Raw genomic sequence first — 22,056 nt, 5'->3', positions numbered from 1 at the left:
ACAGATTATTTCATTTCATGCAGACAGTCACTGCCTGAGATAGGGCATAAAAATTGCTGTCTTCCAAAGCGATTGGGTCAAATTTTGCTTTAAAAGCAGTAGCTGGCATTCCTAGCATTATTTTAAAATTAATATTAGAAAAGTAGCTCAAAGAATGCAGTACTATTACTAGTCAGCCTTACGCAACTTGAGTTCCTTCACTGTGATTTTTTCTTTGTAACTTGAACAATCCATGATTATTGACACTGTATGTGTTGATGGCAAATTTGATGTGAAAGACTCAAAATATTTAGCCCATCACACACTCTCAGTTTCTTCCTGTGAGTCAAACATTGCAGTGAAACTTCTTAAGAGGAAGGAGGTTTATTTCTGTGCGCCCACTGGGTTGGTAGTACAGCCTCACAGCTTGCAACATTAATCCTCTTTTTCCAAAATGAGGCAACAAACAACTTTATGATTACTAGATTCACCACATACAATTGGTCCCAAAGGAAGAAACACAGGTTATAGCAGAAATCTTTAAACTATTAGGATCATGATTTCAGACAGAGTCTGTAAACAGCTGTTAGTTCCACTTACTAATTGCTATCAGACAATCTCATTTCACAGCGTATCCCTCAGCTCTCTTAACTAACGTTCCCAGTACAGCAATACGTTATGCACCCAAACTCTGCAGAGTAAGTTCACCACATTCTTTAACCACTTCCCACAGTACTGGCTTTCAAATGGCCCCAGCAACCTGCAGAAAAGGCTGATGCAAAATCTGAAAACTCAGAATCCATTAAAAAGTGCAGAGCAAGGAACTACTGGAACATTTCTTTTACTTGCAGACTCCTCACAGACTCCTCTGCCCATGAGCTAAGAACAGAACAAATGCTGAGCATCTTTTTGTTTAAAAAAAACTACAAAAAGCCAAGAAACAGTAGTTTTTAATTAAAATAAAATAATGGTACAGTTAAAAATTCATGAACAAGTGGAACCATTATGAAGAAAAAAGGTAAGACAAGCACATGTTGAATAGTACATAAAGAGTAAGCAAAAATTTCACTCTGTAAATGCTAAGACTTTAAACAAGAAAGCAACTACTATGTTCTTATTAAGTTGTATATTACACTCTGTTTTTGGAATCTACAGTTTCCAAGTTACCTGGTGCACGAACTGTTGGTCTATGCAACTTCAGCACCTTACAGTTACACTCTCTCCTTCCCTCATCTTCTATTGTTACAGCTACCGGCTGCAGCTTGCCTTTGGTTTGGATTACTAATAAGGACAACTAAACGTAGATGCTCAAACTGAACAGGTGCTCACATACAAAAATGGAAATAAGAAAATGTATGGCAAGATCCCCAGACAAACAGCTGCTAAAAAAACCTTCAGCATCTGCAGGCTGTTCCTTAGGCTCCCTTGCAGGTTGCTCCTAATGGATGGTTTCAACAGTTCAGTCTCTTCACTGGATCTGCATACTGCAGTGTAAGAGAGACAGGGACATGATAACCCTGTAATAACTCCCAGCATGGATCAAGCTGCCGTCAGAGCAACTCAAGCCCAAACTCCATGCTGCTGATGTTCCTGTCTACAGAATTACAACATGGAAATTCAGCAACTTCAAAAACAAAATGGCATGAACAAAACTATTTATTTATTCCCAGTAGAACACTTCTAAAAATAAGGACTGAGATATCCAAACCAGACAACTAATAAAAAATTAGGTCATCCAACCACTGTAAGACATTCTGCATATAACATATTCCAAAATCTGAAAGTATGTAAAGATATTACAACAGCAGTAAACAGATAAGAGAATGCTGCTCTACAGTCTATGTTTCTAAGGATTGAGAATTTACAAGATAAACTCAAGCAAGTCTTGTTTTTAAGAGGGACATCTCCGTAATTGTTCCACTGAGGGCAAGCATATTTCTCACAGATAAATGTTTTGTGCATCCCTTTCTTCAGAAGTAGTGAAAAATGTTAAGATCACAGAAATGCCATCCTATTCTCTATTGTCCATAAGTAGAAAAGGAATTCAAGATTATTTCACACAGAATGGCTCGGGTTAAAAGCGACCTTAAAGACTATCCAGTTCCACTCTCCCTGCTATGGGCAGGGATTCCACCCACCAGATCAGGTTGCCCAGGGCCCCATTCAGTCTGGCCTTGAATTCCTCCAGAGATGGGGCATCTACAGGTCCTCTGGGCAGCCTCACCTCTGGGAGCCTCACCGTCCTCCAAGTACAGAGTTTTCTCTTAACACCTAACCCTCTCCCTGCTGACACCCCTCTTTTGATGCAACCCAGGGTACTGTTGGTCTTCTGGGCTGAAAGTGCACACTGCTGAGTCATGTCCAAGTTCTTCTTCTATCACTCTATACACATCTACCTTAAATAAGTGAGAAAATCCTCATCTGCAGCCATCCTAGATCATTGATGTGCTTCAAGACTGTAAATATAGGAAGTGTGGAATGGTTCACACAGGAAACAATTCACACGTTAAGTTAGAAACATGCAAGTTATGAAGACTTTCCAGATGCAAGTTAAAACAGAGTTCAGTTAACTGCAGTTATTACCAACGGACAGCACAGTAACAGTCAGAGAAATATGCTAAACAAAAACACTGCTAGCACAGCTTTCACAAGAACTGAAAAGAAATTATTGCATCACAAGTTTCTGACAGTACTTTATCCTGAACAGAAGGACTTCTTTAGATAGGAACAGTAACAAAAGTGGCATAAGAAATCATCTGAGAGATGATTTAGAAGGACTAGGCACTTTCCTTATACATACAAAGCAACCTTTCCAGATGGGTACATTTTACGCGTCATTTCAAAAGACAGACACTTCTGGATTTCAAATCATATGGGCTTTATTTCCACATTAAATCTAACATACTCCATAATTTTAACTTTATGATACTTAAAAACAAATCTGCGACAGCTTTTTAAAAACAGGTGATAGTTTTCCAAGCTAAGCTAGACTAGCTTCATTTTTCCAGGCACTCAGGAATTGTCTTTTTTGCTAAGTAAAGGACATGCAAAATAGCAAACTTTAAATAAACACGCACGTTGGTAAGTTACCTTGGATTCTACACTTTATTAAATTAGACATATGTAAATCAATAAAGGGACAGGTACTCTTTCTTTCTTTTTTTTTTTTTTAAACAGTACTCACTGCTCCTTCAGCTGTTTTAATGTCTCTCCTACCAGAAATTTCCAGCTCCCCCCTCTGTCAGCAGAACAGCTAATGCTGACTGCTCACTGACTTTGTTTGGACAAGGTCAACTGTCAGACTGCAGAATAATATGAACTAGCCTAGCTTATTTTGTCCAGAGCAGATTAAGGAGCACTGAATTCAAATTACAGATCTGCAGGTACAGTGGCACCTGGCAGGTAAGAGATATTGAAATTATTACTGAAAATGTGGAAGTGAAAAGATAGATACATTCTGGATTTAGCCTAAGCACCAAAAATACATATTTATTTAAAAAAAAAAAAAAAAGTAAGCCACAGAATAATCCCCATATAATTAAGCAACAGAACAGAAGCTTCTATCATAGCCACTTTAAAGATTATCCACTTTTAAAAGTTCGTATTTCTTCAAGGGTTTGTGACTGTACACATAACTTCTAAGAAAGAAGCTATCGTCATAAATTAATTATAAAAAATCTAAATCTAAGCAATTTAGTGTAAATAGAAGAATATCATTATAGAGTACTTCAAATATTTGAACTTTAAAACTTCCACTTGAGTACTCATAAAATACAGTTTATTTAAAAATAGAAAACAATTTCAAATAAAGATAGATAAACAGTAAGAATACTTCATTTTAGCATATTGCACATATTTATACAACATTATTATTGCACACTGATTTATATTAAATTTAGCCCTAACAACAGGTACAATTTAACAACAGCAAAGACAACTGAAGTTCTCAGTCCCCTTGGAGAGGTCAAGGATCAAACAGCATTTGTTCAACTAATCTGGAAGAATCCTCTAATCATCCAGTTTATTAACATTTTTAGTGTCAAGCAAAGGCATCCTGCATCTCATCACAGAGAGCCCTTCAGGGTGGGTCCATCACCTCATACTGAAGTAATTTTCAGTGGTAACAATAAAAGTTTGGCTGTGTTCTGAATTCTTCTTTTTTGACCAACCAGTGTTTGGTCCAGTGACAAGACATACCTTCACAAGATCTGAAATGAAGTAGCTTGGCTCTTCTATGTTATCACACAAATTAATTTGGTGTTTGATTGTCCAAGGAAGTATTAACTTGAGCAACTACGGTTGCTAACTCACTGCCTTGCAGACAGGGTGACAGATCAATCTTCAAAGGGGGACATCAACAAGCACAATGTGGCATTCCACCTCATGAGACCCTCTTTCTCAGGTGCTTGCCATGCAGATCTGCTCCATGGCAGCTCTAATGAACCTGTTTCATTTTGTTGAACAGCAGAGACAATACATGAGACTGCATGTGACTCTAACAAAGTTTCACATGTTCAATATAACAGAACTCTTAAGTGCTAGCAATTTCATTTCTCATAAGCTAAAAAAGTATTATTTTCCAAAAAATTGGATTACCTCAGTTATATCTCTTCTTCTACCTCACATATCATTCTTTTTACAGAGCATGATAAGCATACAATGGCTCCGATGTGAATCCAGCCAAATTTCATCTGAATCCAGCCTACCACCAATGCTAAATTAATATGCAGTCATAAAAGGCTATGAAATACTTCATATGAAGTACACTGCTCCACTGTCATTTAAAAAACATTTCAATTGTGTGCTTGGAATTGATTGATTTAGCCTTTTTTGATGCTGACTGTGAAGTTGTTAGTCCAGACCTAAAAGTAAAAATAAAATTAATATATATGTATACAATAGATACTTATAGAACATTAAAACTATTTTTTTTTCTTAACTTCAATACTTTAAAATATGAGTTGAGTACTTAGTTTTCAGAATAACCTTACCTTTTTGTTCCTTGTAATGGTTTTGTGCACTGCTGTCCTCTGTCTAACCCTCCTGAGGAGTAATTGGAAACAATAAAAATGTATTACTTCAGTAAATTAAGAACAATGCAGAAATCATATACATAGCAGAACTTTTGCAAGAGCAGTTTTGGATAAAGATTTTCCTTTTTTTTTTTTTTTTAATTCGACAATACTGGAACTGAATCTGGCCAATGATTAACACTTCATTGAAAAGAGAAACTACTTGAGTAAACAGGCTATGGGTTTAGCATGTTGTAGGTACAGCTACAGGACAAGTTTTACTGGAAGAACATCACATTAGCAGTGCCTGCCTTTATGCTCACAACCTCTGTTTTAGCCAGTACATTAATTTAACTTTTCTGTCAACTGAACCTCTGAAATGATCTAGATTAATGACATTTTCAGTAATTTTCGCCTAAATTTCAGTAATCTCAGAAACACCAATCTGATTATGGTTACAAGGGAGCAGACAGGAATTACAGAAATGACAAGTAATTCCTACATTACCACTGCTGCAAATTAGAGTGCACTGTGTAACTAACACCTCATTCAGAAACCCTGTTTGTCAATAAAATGGATCTGACATCTTTTAAATAGAGGTGTTTTCTCTCACACAGATATTACTCCAATGAATATCTTGAAATGTCTTGAAAAGTTAAAAGTGTACAGCTACAACTATAGATTATTGGCATTACACAAGTAGATAATGTGAATAACCAAAGATATCTTGTGCCTACTCACCAACTCTGATTGAATTTTCTGTATCAGAAGTCTTAGCAGAACAATCATCTTTTTCTGTCAGCTCCTGGATAAGGCCTTTGTTTAAGCAGACATCTACATGTCTGTTAAATGACACAAGGCTGGTGGTTTTCTGTTCTGAATTACAAACTGGACAAACAAGAACACTGTCTTCTTTGGTTTCAAAAGAACAGGATGAACTAGTTCCTTCTGTATGATCCGTCCTTCCGAACTGTTTTGCATTCTCTTGTGAATTTCTTTTGGGAAACAGACATTGTTTTATGCTTGCATTTCTAGGAATATCAATGAGATCACAAGGCTGTTTTTCTCTGTGAGGTTTTTCTGAGACTATCTGAGTGAATTTTTTCTCTTTGCTATTGCCAGAAGAGTTTTCAGATGTACTTGCTGACTGGCCTGTTCCTGCTAATTGATCTGTTGTTATATTTTCTTTACAATCATCAGTATTTTCATTTTTGCAGTGTGATGAGAAGTTAGAAGTATTTTCTCTTGAAATGGCATTTTTTGATATTTCCACAGTATCTTTAACTAGACTGCCAGCAAGACATTCATCAATATGCCTATTAATCTCTTCCAAATTAACACTACTTTGCTCCTCAAAACAAACAGGGCACGTGAAGATCTCACATATGTTAGACTTCTGCAAGTTTGTGACCTTGTTTGCTTCTTCCACAAAATTTGCTGATGAGTTTACACCACAAAAGTGCTGCTTACCTACACTTTCATTTGGAAAAACATTATTATTACAGTTTAGTTGCCTTGCAGCTCGCTTTTTATCAAAAAAACTTCCTTTGGAAGATGCTTCTGAGGTTTTTGTGAGATTTTCTTGATTGGGTTTCCCTGGCTGAAGCCTTGGAAAATCAAGTTCTTTTCCTGATTTTAAGAAGCTTTTAATGCTTTTTTGTTGGTATTTCTTCTCTTCTTCACTTAGAAATCCTGATACTCGTACACCTAATGAACAAAAAAAGTTACAATTTTAAATATGAACATTTTAAAAATTTGATACTTACTTAACACCTTTTTGAGGTGAACATTCACTCAATATAAGAATGTTTTTCCCTATAAAGAGAGGTTAAGGAGCCTGCAAATGCTAACAACACATCACGAGATCCATGCACTTCTATCAGACCTGAAAACTTGTCCAACTTTATTTTTAATTTTAATACCCAAAAGTATTAACTCCTTGTATGATAATGTGAGGCTATAAACTTAACACAGTTATGTAAAATTCAGTCCAAAGGACAGATTCACATCAAGTTTCCCCATCAAATTATTTTTTTTCCCTTCAGCACATTCTGATATTATAGACAACTAGATTTTATACTTTATTGAATAACTCACACCCAAAATCACAGGCCTTAGAATCAAAATACAGAATTAATTTTGACAGAATTTTTCAAATTTCTCACAGAACTTAGCATCTTCAAATTTCTAAGCAGTTCTATTTAATGTATTTGTTACTAAAAGAGGTTATGTATGGAAGTAAATTGTTGCTGCAAGGCAAAGCATATTTAAAAACCTTTTTAAGGCCGCAGAATTAAGAACTGCAATGCAGTTAAGATTCTACTCTCCTGCCAATGTTTATATTGTTCCAGAACTATCAGGTAGTAGGAAAGGTACAGCTTCAATTAGTAAGACATTCCAGAGTTACTACTCAGCACTCTAGAGCCATTTCACTTTGCAAAAACCACTAGGGTAATGGAGAAAGGATAAATCCATTTATATTATAGAAAGGTTTACTTTAGAAGACAGTCCATTATTCCCATATGCTATGTGATCCAATTCTGAAAAAAGTTTTACCCATAAGTCTTATCCTTAAAGGGTGAGGAGCAACACTATCAATTTCTGTTCCTAACAACATCTTCGCAACAGCAAATATTTCATCCTCAGCAGAAACAGAAGACAGCACAGTTGAAGCTCTTGTTTTTACTTCAAAGTTCACATTCTTTAGCTTTAAGGTAACAGTTTTACCCTATTAAAAAAAAAAAAAAAAAAACAGTTATACATATCTTACATGGCACACACAGAAATACAAACACAGCACCTCTGCAAGGGCCTTAATGCCACAGTCAAGACCTTCTTTTCGTCTGTGTGCAGTAAGTTACTGCCAAAAATTTATCAGTAAGATTTAACAGTTGCTCTTAAACTACTGCCAAAATAAAATTTTCTAAAATAGGTCAGTTGGCTATGGTCCCCAGAAGACTTCTGCCAACAGTGCATGTGGCTGCAGGCACAACATCTACGTGGTCTACTAAAAATCATTTCCTCGCTCAGAAACTTTCAGCACCAGGTATCTAAGTTTTGCTGGGAAAACTATTAAGGATGTGTAAGTAATACCCTATTAAGGATCCTTCCTCAGTGCTGTCAGAGCAACACATAACACCTCTGTTTGGCACAAATATTCTCTGGCGACACCTTCCATGACAATTGTGATTGGGAATGACCATCCAAACAAAAATTAGTGGCACGCCTTGTGTTTGGTGCCTTTGTAAGCTTACTTCTTTGACCTATTTGCTGTTGATTTCTCTTTCAACCTGACACCTACTGAGACAATCATTTATAGCAGAAGAGAACTAGTAAGAACTCTTTTAGGTCTTGAATGTTACTCCTTGCTTTACCAGAAAGACCATTACAGAAGTCTTTCTTTCAAAAAAATACAAATGTTGCTCCAAAAGTAATGCTTCCTATTTATTTCCATAAAAATTACAAAATCTACAAAGAGCACAAGGACACTATCTGATAGAGAAATTCTCAGGTACAAACCAACATTTTTCTCCATAGTCACCACTATTACCTATGTATTTTTGCCAGCAATTATCAAGGCCTGGCATGCTGTGCTCATAAAAATCCACACAGCTGTTCAGAACGTGTCTTGTCTTTGATGTTGCTGTCACCACTACTGACATGTGCCATACACTACATCACTGTGCTCACATCCACTGTTAGGTTTCCAGAAATGTTCAGCAAGTGTTGATGACTACTAATGTGTACAATTTTTTCCATAAGGAGGAATTCAATTCCACACCCTTGCTTCAGACAGACATTAGATACCATTTTCACAGAATCATAGAATCCTTAGGGGTGGAAGGGATCTTTAAAGGTCCAACCTAAATGTTCTGTCTTTGAGCCTGAAGCCATTTCTCCTTGCTCTGTCACCACAGACCCTGCTAAAAAGTCTGTCCATTTCTTTCCTGTAACTCCCGTTCATTTTGCCCCTCTGTTGTCATCTGTCACACACCAACAAAATGTAAAGGAATATGGTGGGAAGGTTCAAACTCTCTACTGCCATACCACCAGCATCTGCCTCTGATGTCATGAGACAACATCATCAAATATTATGCATTAAATTCACAGCAGCCCTCATAAAAAGAAATTTGGGAGAAGGAATACAGAGGCTGCTCATATCATTCATACATTGAGTGGGATGACTAACTTTTCTGCAAACTGGGAACATGTGAGCTTTTTAAACCACACTGCTGGTTATCTACTGGATCCTACATAAAGATAGGAGAGAAACAGCATTTTAAATATATTAGAATTATATGATTGGTGGTGAATGGAGCTAAATCCAGCTGGCAACCAGTCACGAGTGGTCTTTCCCAGGGGTTGGTACTGGGGCCTGTCCTGTCCAATCCAATGTCTTTATTGATGACATGGACAAGGGGGTTGAGTGCACCCTCACTAAGTTTGCCAGTGACACCAAGCTGGGAGGAAGTGTTGATCTGTCTGGAACTAGGAAGGTCCTACAGAGGAATCTACATGGGCCAAAGCCAAGTCCCAGATCCTGCACTATGGCCACAATAACCCCCCTGGCAATACTGTACACTTGGGGCAAAGTGGCTGGAAGGCTGTGTGGAAGAAATGGACCTGAAGGTGTTGGTTGATGCTTGGCTGAACATGAGCCAGCAGTGTGCCCAGGTGGCCAAGAAGGCCAACGGCATCCTGGCTTGTATGAGAAATAGCACTGCCAGTAGGAACAGGGAAATGATCCTCCCCCTGTACTCAGCTCTGGTGAGGCAGCACCTCCAGTACTGCGTTCAGTTTTAGGCCCCCTACTACAAGAAAGACATCAAGGTCCTGGAGCTTGTCTAGAGAAGGTGAGGGGTCTGGAGCACAAGTCTGATGAGGAGAGGCTGACAGAACTGGGACTGTTTAGTCTGCAGGAGACTCAGGCAAGACCTTATGTCTTTCTACAATGACCTGAGAGGACATTATGGCAAAGTGGGAGTTGGCCTTTTCTCCCACATAACTAGCAACAGACTAGAGGCGATAGTCTCAAGATGTGCAAGGGGAGATTCTGGTTGGATGTTAGGAGTAATTCCTTCTCCAGAAGAGTGGTTTGGCACTGGAACAGGCTGTCCAGGAAGGTGATTGAGTCACTATCCCTGGAAGAGTTCAAGAGACCTGTAGATGTACTAGAAGACATGGTTTAGTGAGGAAATACTGACATTAAGTGGACAGTTGAACTGGACAATCTTGGAGGTTCAAACCTTGTTGACTTCATGATTCTATGATTGACCAGAGTACAGCTCATAGGCAACAGATTCTTTTTAGCAGCTCTCATATTTATTAGCATTGCCATTAGCAACAAATTTTAAGCTATTCTGTAGCTTAGTTAGTTGAAGTAAGTTTTTCTAAACTTAGTATTAAATATCTATCTGAACAAAATCAAAACTCTGTCTAAAACATTCAAACTAGCTGCAAATGAATGAAGATAATTTCCTGAAGATAGACTGCATGAAGTGATGATGATTCATACCACTAATACATTTTGAGTGGAAAGTGGTGTCCTTTTCAAAGTAAATAAAACAAAAAATACCTTCAGTCCCTCTTTCTGTAAGTCCTGGGCAAGTTCTTTGCAGAGTTCTCGACACAAGTTGTACTGATCTTCCGCCGTGTTAATTTCACTGAATGTTCTAAGATAAAGAAAAAGTATCTTTTTTCGATATGAATCCTAAGGCTTGCTGCCATCTAAATGTTGTTTGTTTTTCTTTAACACTTGAACAAGTCTACATCAAAAGAAAGTTTCATGGGGTTTGAGTATTTACTTCAAAGATATAAAAAGATTAAAAAAATACTGATACAAATACTGTACTAAAAGATTCTTGAACATTTATGTGCTTAAAGATATTTGTTAAACCCCTCAAATAATGAAATAATTCAGCAGCTCAACTTCTCATGCAGTAGTTGAAAATAAATAAGATTTAAAGTCATTAATGTTTAAATATTTGCAAGAGAGAATGCTAATATCAACTGAATTCACGGAGGCAACAAAGTAATTTGTATGTAATCTCCTTTGTACACTGCAGTGTAACATCAGAAGAAAGAGAAGATTAGAAAGTCAACATCAGAGCCAAGTGTTAGAAATAAATAATGCAGATAGAAAGAAAAATATGCCAGCTAGGATAATTATGTATAGTCACAGAGGATGAAAAACTAGCTTTCTGCCAAAAATGCTGTTAGAGCTTCTCATCAGGGGAACTGAAGCATTGTTTTTCCCATAAATGTATCTGCTTTTTAGGAATAACACAAGGAAAAGGAAGTTGCTGTTAGTCGTGGTTTTAAGGCACGCTAGAATCAAAACTTACAGCCTTTAGATGTTTCTGGAAAAGTTTCACAATTCCATTGTTTCATTTCAGGCTTTATATTTTTATGAGTGCAAAGTCCTTACAGTTGCACTACTTTTCATGTCCCAAAGTTACATTCATGTTTACAGCATAGCCATCCCCTCTCAAGATTCACATTCCCCTAGGAATGTTTGCATGCTGCCAAACTAACAGACTGATTATTTTACTGTGGTCCATTAACCAAGATGTAACTGATGTTACGTAGGTAACACTGCAGTGATTTACAGCATTGCAATCCTGTAGTATATGGGAAGCTACAGGATTTGAAAGTTTGGAAGGGGGGAAAGATAGAGACATTGCAATTTCAAACACCCCTCTTCTTTCATATAAACTAGCTGCATGATCCCAGCAGCCCACTGATGTCTCTTATCTAACCAGATCTTTGTTCAGAGAGAACAAAAGAAGGTATAAAACACAGAAAGGTAATAGCCTACTCAGATTATCTATCAGCCTGCAAACCAGCATATGACTGGCCTGAATTTGGTCAGAGTGGAGAAGAAAAGGGAGATATTGCCATCTAATATTTAATGGGGTTTATAAAAAAAAAATTGGAGAGCAACAGCAGATAGTGATAGGACAAGGGAAAACAGTTTTAAACTAAAAGAGGGGAGATTTAGATTAGGTATTAGGAGGAAATCCTTACCAACATTGCCTCAAATTATGACGTCTCAATAGGAATATTAATTTTTCCTTATTTTCTAAGATGAGGGCAGGATAATTACTACAGTTACATGCAGATTCTCTTTGCAATAATTTCCTTCCAAAACCTCGCCTTTTTAAACTAACATGTTGCCTTCTGAAGGAGTGCTAAATTAGTAAGAAATAACGCACAAGGAAACACATCTCAGCAATCCCTGCAAAATTAGGGCCTTTCAAGACTTCACTGCATTATACATGTTATCCACGTGACTGCAGGCTACTAGATTGCTATTGGCATTGAACTGAAACATAAAACAGTAAATGTTTCCACTCTACATTGTGGCTCAAATAGAAGCAGATGATGAGAAAACAGAAAACAAAGGAGTACTTCCAGAATATTCTGAAGCCAAAAGGGGATGGGGTGAGGATGGAGCCCGAATGTGAGCTTTGTTAGCTTTATAACATATGTAAATACACAATGAATTTATATGACTAACAAAACCATACACATCAGGACATTAAGTAGATTTAGTGATTAATGTAATTTTTTCAAGGTCAAATGATATACCTTTCAGTGCTCATACTTTTTCTTTCTCCATCCCTTAAAAAAACAACAAAAAGAAAACAAATTAATATACTCACTTTACCAGTAATTTTTACCTTTTCACCAGACTCTGAGTCAACTTCAATCATGCTTCAATAAATAACAGCAAACTTCTCTGTAAAATCTGAATATTATATTCAGCAAATCTTGTACATTAAGCTTGACTGAGTGTAGACAAGATATATATATATCACTTAATAAATATGGCAATATAATATATAATAAAACCTACAGATGTAAGACTTACCAGTTTGCAAAATAAACCTTTTGTCTCTTGTCAAAAAAGTTATCTGAAAACTAAATAAAAATCTGATTCTGTTTCTCCTAGGTATAACACAAATACTGCTAGTAAAATCCCAAACGTACGACACATGTAAGAATATTTGTTTGTCTGAAGGTTTAATTTGCTTTCTACCTAAATTTCTGCCTAAATTTCTTTTGCAGTGATAATCTTAATTTTTGACACGTTTTATCACAGACTGTATAACACCTACAACAGGGTGAATAAGGAAAGAAAGTCTGCTGATTTTAAAGGAGCATTTGAGGTTGCATTATCATAGCAGAAACAAATGTAACAATCTCATTTTATTCAAGTCCGCTTCACAAAGTGAACCCTACTGCATGTTTTCTTTCAAGTCATCAATTTGCTGTATTTTTTTTATTTTCAGAAGCATTCACGGTAGAACATTACTTGCCTACAAATTATTAACTGCCAGTATTATTTTATAGACAAATTGGAAAAGTATAAGATCTACTATTGTCAGAGGAGTAAAGGAAGTAAGGAGGAATACGTTTTTCAGAAGGTACTTTGGAAGCTAATTCCTAACAAAATCAAATCATGGTCATTTTTTGATATAATTTTATAACTTTTGAAAGGACAGAAGGATATTTATGGATGTAATATTGACAAGAAAGGACTCAATCCCTAATTAGAAATACTGGTTCCTAAAATTCCAAATAGCAAAGTGCTATGATTTTTAAAATTAAGTGCTGTGTATTTGTATCCAGGGCAGGCTTAGAAATGAGATATACACAATTGAAAAGACAGATTTACTGGTAAAAATTATTTCTCCCATCCAAACAAAAGAATAAAAATCTACTCAGTAATGAATCTCATAACAACAGATATGAAAAAAAAAAAATTTGAAATCTTCAGTTCCATTCTCGTAAATTCCTACGTTATTATAGATTTGAACATAAAAATGAGAGGAGACACAGAAAAATTATTTACTTTCAATAGAAACATGACAGTTTACCACCAATATGATTTCCAATACAATCAGATAATAAAAAATGGTGAAGGTGTATTATTTTCATAAAAGAAACATGACTGAACATCTCTGCTTTGGATAAGTAACTATTATCTCTTCAGTTATTTTAATAATTATGATATTATCCTAAACTATATATTACTCTTATAGTATGTTAGCACCTAGTATAATATTATATTATATGTTAAGATATATTATACTGCGTATTGTAATATACTTAGATAGATAGATATCTAATATATAGATATATTTATTATCAGTACAATAAATAGTGCTGACTTGGTTAATAAAATACACATACACACAACTTCCTCTTTAAAAGACTTATTAAATTTCATACGCTGCACACAAGCCTAATTTTCATAGTATTTTTTGGTCCGTCTACATAGTGTACCTTAAAATGTAAATTATATAAAACATACATGGAAACATTTAGCAAAATGTAAGCAGTAGAAATATAAAAGCAACAAAACCAAAGCATACCTTTCCAAATGTGTTGAACCCAGCCCAAGAGAGATATCCAAGAAACTACGCCAAGATGCTTCTGAAAAAAGAAGAGAAAGCAGTGCCCTCTGCTGGTAAAGTTCTGAGCAAGTCACAATTCCAAGGGCTTTTAACATCTTCTCTGTTACTTTTCCTATACCTGGCACCTGGGAGGAAAAAACAAACAAACAAACAAGCACACATTAAAATGGAAATTACCATTTGCGGATCCAGTACTAAGAAAAAACTGGGCATATTACTTAGAATTATTTTTTTCTTTCTGGAGAAATCTTGGTTTTAAAACATCAGAAATATAAATGATTGTATAATAAATGTATAATAGTACCTCTTACCTTTCTAATGGGCAAATCTTTTATGAAGTCTAGAACTGCTTGTCTCTCTGGAGAAATTCTGCATTGTCCATTAGGTTTATTACGATCACTGCACATTTTTGCTAACATTGTATTTGGAGCAATTCCTTAAACACAAAGAAAGAAAATATTGAAAAATACAAGACTGCAATTTTAATCATCCATTATTTAAAAGTGTAAGAGTAGCCTACACATTTGGTAAAAGCAAAAGAGAAATGGTAACTAATAATAAGCAGATTTCTTGGAATTCTGGGGAAAAGAAAAAAAGAAAAAAAACCAATAGTAATAAACTTGTGAGAAAATAAATACATGGGACAGTTTAAAAATAATTGATGCATCAGATCGAGCGTACCTACTATTTTGAAAAAGGCTAACAGAACATGTACTAATCAGTCATGAGGAGTAAGATATCAAGCGTCTTAAAAATAACATCCATTATATGACTGAATGATTTTATGACTATTAAAGTGATTACAGTAAGAGAAAAGAAAATTCTTACAACAGCAGTTACAATAAATTTCAATGTAAAGGTGTTATTGTAGTTGTATTGCTTGTATTGCTTGTAGTTCAGAAAAAAAGACTCAATGTATTATGATAAAATTTACTAACCTAGTATTTTCTGGACTACCACTGATAGGAAATTACTTAGAATTAAAAAATACATAAATATTCCATTGGTCCTGCTTGGAAGAAATAAGTAGGAGTTGCTCCTTTCTAGAAAAGTAAATAGCTTTACAAACAAGCTATAGGATCAGTTAGCAAAAAAATTAAAAAAAAAAAAATGCTTAGCAATATTTTTCATGAGTGGACTGCACACAGCTCAAGCATCACCTGCATAGGTGGAAACAAGAAAGGCACACTGCAGTGCTAGCTCTGCCTCTCATGCCCATCACACGCACTCAGATGAATTTAAAATCACATGTAAATTCACTTGTGCCACTTAGTGAATAAAAGGCAGTGATTGCTGATAATGATATTTCAACTTAGCTACAGGTGTGTATGCCTGTGAGGGCATACTTTTTTCAATCAAGCAGACGTGCAAATTTTCTTATTATTAAAATTGGGCTTATGTTATTTCATAAAACACTGTAGTAAATTGACATTTTCACTGCAGATGAAATATCCAGCACACTCATGCCGTGCTGACAAATTTTATCATTTCAAATGCCTCCTAAGATCACAAAAAGCTTAAAATAATTTACAATGCTTTTTGGTGGATTTGACAGTTCATTTAAACAAGTTACATAAGCACCTTCAAGGTGAACTTATCCATGTTACATTTCAACACACAGCAGCGTTCACAATGAAACAAATTACAGCAAACCTGAGATATGGCAAATAATTGTATGCACTGTGATACAGCGGGTAAACATAGTCCTGTGAACATTGGAAAAATATGTGCTTTGTTTTTGAGCTTGATAAAGCTCTGTTTGTTTCTACTACCTATTTTACCTCTGCTTGCTTTTGACATTTCTCTGGCTTTCACACTTACCTGCTCCATAAAGTTCAGCTTTCCCTGATGCCTCACAGACCTGGTTCACAAAGCTCTTTGGATGCCATCCAAACTAGATTACTAGGAACATACTTACTTACTTACTTTATTTATTTATTTAATTTATTTATTTGATATCTAAGGCAGATTATCAACGCTTGCAGGTAGGTTGCCTGAAGACAGGAAGCTTGGATAGCAAATAACCTTCTCAATATTTTATTAACTTACATTTACTTCCCTAAGAATCATCCTTTAAGTGAATTTCAATATTGTATTAAAAGGAACAAAAGAACAGTGTGGCAAGATTGCTAGAGGTAGCAATAACTGATCTGTTCTTCAAGCTAAAACCAATTCAGGAAGCAGTAATGGATTACACTACAGCCATAAGTGTATTATAACAATTTACATGAGGCACTAAAACAAGTATCAGCAGTGCTAATAATTCCGGAGTTCCCCAATTCACTTAGAATCATAGAATCATAGAATCACTCAGGTTGGAAAAGACCTTCAAGACCATCGAGTCCAACCACAACCTAACCATACTACCCTAACTCTAACAACCCTCTGCTAAATCATGTCCCTGAGCACCACATCCAAATAGTTTTTTAAACATAACCAGGGATGGTGACTCAACCACCCCTCTGAAGAGCCTATTCCAGTGCTTAACAACCCTTTCTGTAAAGAAGTGTTTCCTGATATCCAGCCTAAACTTACCCTGGCGCAAGTTGAGGCCATTTCCCCTTGTCCTGTCTCAACACTACTTCCATTTCAAGACAAAAGAAGCATAAAGAACTACTTATATGATTTAAAAAATAGAGGAATGGCTTTGATACATATAAGGTTTCACTAATGACCTGAAAGACAGTTTTTACAGAATTGCAAAAGAGGCATATTTCTTTGCAGCACGAGAATGCTGTGGCAATACTTATTTCTTAAGCCTGTAACATCCCCTGAGATTAGTGTACAACACACTATGGAAACACAAAGGATTATTATTTATGTGTTTGAATACCTGCACTAGCAGTCAGTTGAGTTTTCTGCTCAATCCTGAAGCGAATTTCCTTCACAGCTTCTTCTGCAGAGGTTCCAAACACAACTACATTTTTCAGTGACTGATATCTTTGTCCAGAGTGATCATCCATTACAGATGTGCCATCTTCAAACAGCTCTGGTGAAGAAGAGTATCTATCTATATTCAGTCTGCCAGATATGCTTATATCCTCTTTATCTGTATCAGATAAATACACAAGCAATTAATCAATATATATACAGCATCTATTTCATTAATTTTCCTCTGCAGTAGAGAAAAATAGTTTATTAGCAATTCTGTTCTTTCTGTTTAATAGAAATGTATGCTTATTTAGCCAGAATGATTACACTGCATTTTCATTTGAAGAAAGGAGAGTCACAATTGTTTTATTCTTTGTAAGATTATACTTGGCTGAGATTAGAAATGGCTAGGAGACTGGGCTTCACTTCCAGAAAAGCACTGAGGTTTAATGCCTGGTGCTGTGATAGCAGAAAAACACAAACATCGTGGCATTACTTGTGTTTCATATCATAGAGAAGCCCAGATGCTCCCTTTTTTCATGGGAATTAAAATCTGTGCTTTTTTTTCCCCTCAATATTTTCTAATGATACTAGGATAATGCAAAATTTCTGGTTCTAGAATAGCCAATCTGGTAAGTTTCAAATCTTCAGCTTCAGTCATCATAGAACTAGGAATGACAGCAGCCCTTTGTCTGAATACAAACTTTTCTATTACACTTTCACATTCTCAGTGCTGCACGTGGAAGGAAAAGAAAACAGCAAATAAGTATGAAGAGACACATGATTACATATTAGTGGTATTTAATTTGCATAGACAATGCCAGTTTGTTTTCTTCTCATCTACTAATGTTTTTCAGTACAGCTTCTTTCGTTATCCTCTTAATAGCTATTTGGATAATTTTTTAATATAATAGTACAAGCTATCCACTTTGCACTTCAATCAACCATTTACTTGACTCCTTTTTTACTATTCCTAATTGGTTTCACAGTTGTGGGTGTGGATCGAACTCCACCTTCTAGAGCCATGTGAAATCCAGACATATCTTTAAGCATTACCATATTTCTGGAGCATTACCATATTTCTTTGAAGAGTTCTAGTCTTGCAAAATCATCTTAATAGAGCTTATACATATTTGCTTTGCAGATAATTTCTCACATTTCTGATGTACAGAACTCATTGCAGTATTTCATTCTAGAAAACACTTCAGCAAATTGTAAATAATCTTTAGAACAATCAATTTATTTATTTATTCTATACTTCCTTAGGTCACAAGATTATTACTATTTATTTGCAAAATTACAGTTTTGAATTGTAAAGACAAAATACGTAGCTAAAACACGCAACTGGGTATGGTAAACCTGTCACCACTGTCTGGGTATGGTAAACCTGTCACACATATGTACTCACAAGTTAAAAATCTACATCTCTAAATCCTAACTGCCATCAGCATGGCTTTTGTAGAGAAAGTAAACTTAGTAAACTTATAACCTAATAAATCAGAGGTAGATAGCATAAAGAATTACAAAGGATGCACTTAGATACGTGCACTTTCCATGGGAGCTGCTTTTCTGAAGTATACGGTATAAGCAAAAGAAGAGAGTACTTTGCTTACTTTTTTCTGTAGTGTTTTCTGTGTTCAAAAAGTATCTTCTTTTATCTTCAGGCCAATGCAATCTTTCCTCCAAGTGTTCTGTTACATTCAGGTAGGCTTCATCTAGGCCCATAGGCATAAAATGGGGATCATATTCAGCCAGTATCTCTTTAACCTTCATGAATGTATAGAGAAAGTTTAAATCTTTGCTGTAAAAACAGATCTTGATGAACAATCATTAGGTGAACAAACATACTCTGAAAACTCAAGATGACCATTCACCATTAAAGACATTTATAGAGCAAATAATTTTTTGATATTACAAAATTATAGCACTACTTCTCTCAAGTACCAAGACATCAATACTGAGCAAGAAAAGTGGTTCTGACATGGTGTTTTACTGCACAGGTCACTAAGCTCGGTGAATAAGCACTCCATTGGCATTAGGTTCACAGTCACTACTGTAAGTAATTGAACAAAACTCTGGGAATCCAGGAAACTGACAGAAGTTGAGAAGGAGCACGTTAGCTGGTTTATCTATCTGCACTGTCTGTCAGACATCAGATACGCAAAGCATAAGAAAAGCCCACATTTTAAATCATAGTCAAACAATTTGGTATAGCAGCAGTTTAAGAGCTCCAGTCAGAGCCACTAGCAAACCTTACCCCAGAATCATTAATTTTGAGTGCATCCTCCAAAACAATATATTAAATTAATAGGACAAATAAAATCTCTCATTTTACTGCTTCTCTTCACCCCTTCCCTCCCTTTTATTATTTTTTATTTTTTAGCAAGAAGGAAAATCTGACTGCATTATATAAGTTTAGCTCCAATTATTAGGAATCACAATATTTGATCATATGCATCTCATCTTCCCTTAAACAATTAATGATAAGATTCACTGCTCAGTTTTTACTAACAAAGCAAAATAAATCCAAATCTCAAAAAAATCACAAATATAAAATTAAAACAACTGTAACTTTTAATACTTTACTACCATCAAACAACAAATGAGGTATATGTGTTGTGAAATCCAAGATTCTAAACAGGTTCAAACATATTCTAATGTAACATTTATGCTGCCACATCTCATTATCTAAAACTGATAAAGTCTAAAACAAAGTACAACCATCTTTAGTTAGAATATTTTTCATTTTTCCAGACTTACCTCTTTACTCACTTTTCTGTATTTTTCAAAGTTTAACGGTACTATAGTTAGATGTGGACACAGCTTTTTGGCAATAAATCCGGGCATGGCTGCACGTACACCAAATCTCCTAGCGTGGTAGTTTGAGGTGGACTTGGAAGAAGAGAAGTTTAGTATTTGGTAATCAAGGTTTACTCAATGACACTTAATGTTAAATCAAATTCTGATTATGGAACTGCACACAGAAAAGAGTGAATAGGATGAAAATAATATATTCTTTTCCCCTCTCTGGTCTGTTCGCACCCTTTCATTATTACACTTTCTACTGAAAAACAAAGTTCAGCTTAACATGGTCTAGAATAGACACTTCCTCTACCATTCTTGTTATTTTTTCCAGAAAGTCATGAAACTTCTCTTTATTATATGCCATTATTGTACATTTTATCACATTTTTAGATTAATGCAATTAATTTCTATATTAGCTTGACATTTGGTCTTACCAACATACTCATTGATCCCACTGCAATAGGCTTTTCCTTCAGCTCTGGATTGTCTCTCATTTCCACAGCTGCATAGAAGGCATCCATGTCAATGTGTACAATAGTACAACTAAGATTGCGACTCTGTTCCAGTTCCATCACAAGTTTGTCCACCTGAACAAAATAAAGTAATAATTAAAAAAACTGTTAACCTTGCAGAAGTTCAAAAGTACACACTATTTCAATAATTTCGATGTATATGGCATGCTGTTTAAGAAAAAAAACACGTTTCTGGTGACACTTGCCTAAAACACTGCTAGAGCAAATGGTACAAAAACCAACAAACTCCTCACCAGTGGGAAAAAAAAACAAACAAATTCAGACAGTAACTGGGATGAAGATACTGCTTCAGCTACTGTCACAGACATTATTTAAAAAATAAACAAACAGATGAAAATACATTAATAGAATGTGAATTTCCAATACACCTAGCTGAACCTATCACTGTTCAGGGAATTGGCTCAAATTTTTCACATGAAAAAAGACCAGCAACTCAAAAGGCAGTACAGTCAATCTTACTTTGTGAGAAACAAGATCTCAGACAGTTTCATTTACTGCAAAGAAAGCTGCTGTTAATACCTTTGTAAAATTCTTCAGCATTTGTTACAGGAATATGTATTAAAAGGCTGGACTGCAAGCAGAACAGTATGGCAACTTTTAAAGATTGTACATAGAAAAGAGTTAGAAAGTACTTTGTTTCTCTTCAGGAGTTAAAGATTTTTCTCCTACAAGTAGATTGTGGGTTTGATCAGTCCCTCAGTGTTCTGAATCAGTCAGACATAGGTTTCTCCACAAAAATACTTTAAATTGTTTTTCTTGATTTATTTGCATTCTTTTATTGAGAGAGCTAGAGACTTTGTGCTTGTTTCTGAAATATCATTCAACTACAAATGCAGTATGAAGTGCGTGAGTGTCACTAGAAAGTATGAGTGTATTACTTAATAGAAAATTTTTAAGACCTACTGACTTAAGGTGACTTATGTTGTCATTACCATACAACAGTCTAAAAGCAAAAGAGAAAATATCAAAAAAGGAGAGCAAAGGAAGTGCTATCAAACTATGATTCCCTAATCATACTAATGACTACGCTAACCTCTATTTACACAAACAAAAAGTTGTTGCGATTAGAAAAGAAACAGTGAGCTTCACACATATTAGAGCTCAAGAAATGCATGTAGTGAAAAGGAACAGAAGTTTCACTCTGTGTGCAAAGAACAAGGACGTTCACAAACATTCGTGAAATCAAGGTACCATCACAGAAATGTCTCTGGCTCAACTGTAATTATTTTACGGTCTTGAAAAGGAACAGCTATGTGCAATTTGCCCAGTCACTGCAAGAGTTGTTCTTTGTTGCTCTTTTTTTCCCTCACAGAGCTACTTAATAAAATAAACAAAAAACTAATCTAAAATCTCAGCCTTTGAGGCTGAAGACACTTGAACAAAGACAAGTAGCTTTGAATGTCCCGAACAAATTGCTGAATAATGACTTACTTA

The 22,056-nt window shown here is 35.5% G+C and overlaps 1 protein-coding gene across 7 annotated transcripts in view; it reads right to left on the bottom strand.

The window, feature by feature from the left end:
• Positions 1-964: 964 nt before the first annotated feature.
• Positions 965-22,056, bottom strand: part of POLK (DNA polymerase kappa) — a 34,486-nt gene continuing 13,394 nt past the window's right edge. For 5 of the 7 annotated variants that reach the window (XM_042875371.1, XM_042875372.1, XM_042875373.1 and 2 more), the window contains 12 exons: positions 20,524-20,676; positions 20,045-20,176; positions 18,898-19,051; positions 17,247-17,462; positions 14,725-14,849; positions 14,372-14,538; positions 12,582-12,614; positions 10,567-10,663; positions 7,548-7,719; positions 5,733-6,698; positions 4,971-5,022; positions 965-4,841 (listed from right to left, as the gene is read on the bottom strand). In XM_042875371.1, the coding sequence (XP_042731305.1) occupies positions 4,757-4,841; positions 4,971-5,022; positions 5,733-6,698; positions 7,548-7,719; positions 10,567-10,663; positions 12,582-12,614; positions 14,372-14,538; positions 14,725-14,849; positions 17,247-17,462; positions 18,898-19,051; positions 20,045-20,176; positions 20,524-20,676 (2,352 nt within the window). In that variant the 3' untranslated portion in view covers positions 965-4,756. Of the gene's footprint in view, positions 4,842-4,970; positions 5,023-5,732; positions 6,699-7,547; positions 7,720-10,566; positions 10,664-12,581; positions 12,615-14,371; positions 14,539-14,724; positions 14,850-17,246; positions 17,463-18,897; positions 19,052-20,044; positions 20,177-20,523; positions 20,677-22,056 lie in introns of those variants that run through there. The other 2 variants (XM_042875369.1, XM_042875375.1) reach the window with 2 other exon arrangements.

The sequence above is a fragment of the Lagopus leucura genome, unplaced genomic scaffold (assembly GCF_019238085.1).
Source record: "Lagopus leucura isolate 7727_CA_CO unplaced genomic scaffold, USGS_WTPT01 Super-Scaffold_100014, whole genome shotgun sequence".
Classification (NCBI taxonomy): domain Eukaryota; kingdom Metazoa; phylum Chordata; class Aves; order Galliformes; family Phasianidae; genus Lagopus; species Lagopus leucura.
Note: the sequence above shows the minus strand (reverse complement) of the source record. Positions and strands in the feature narration are given on the sequence as shown.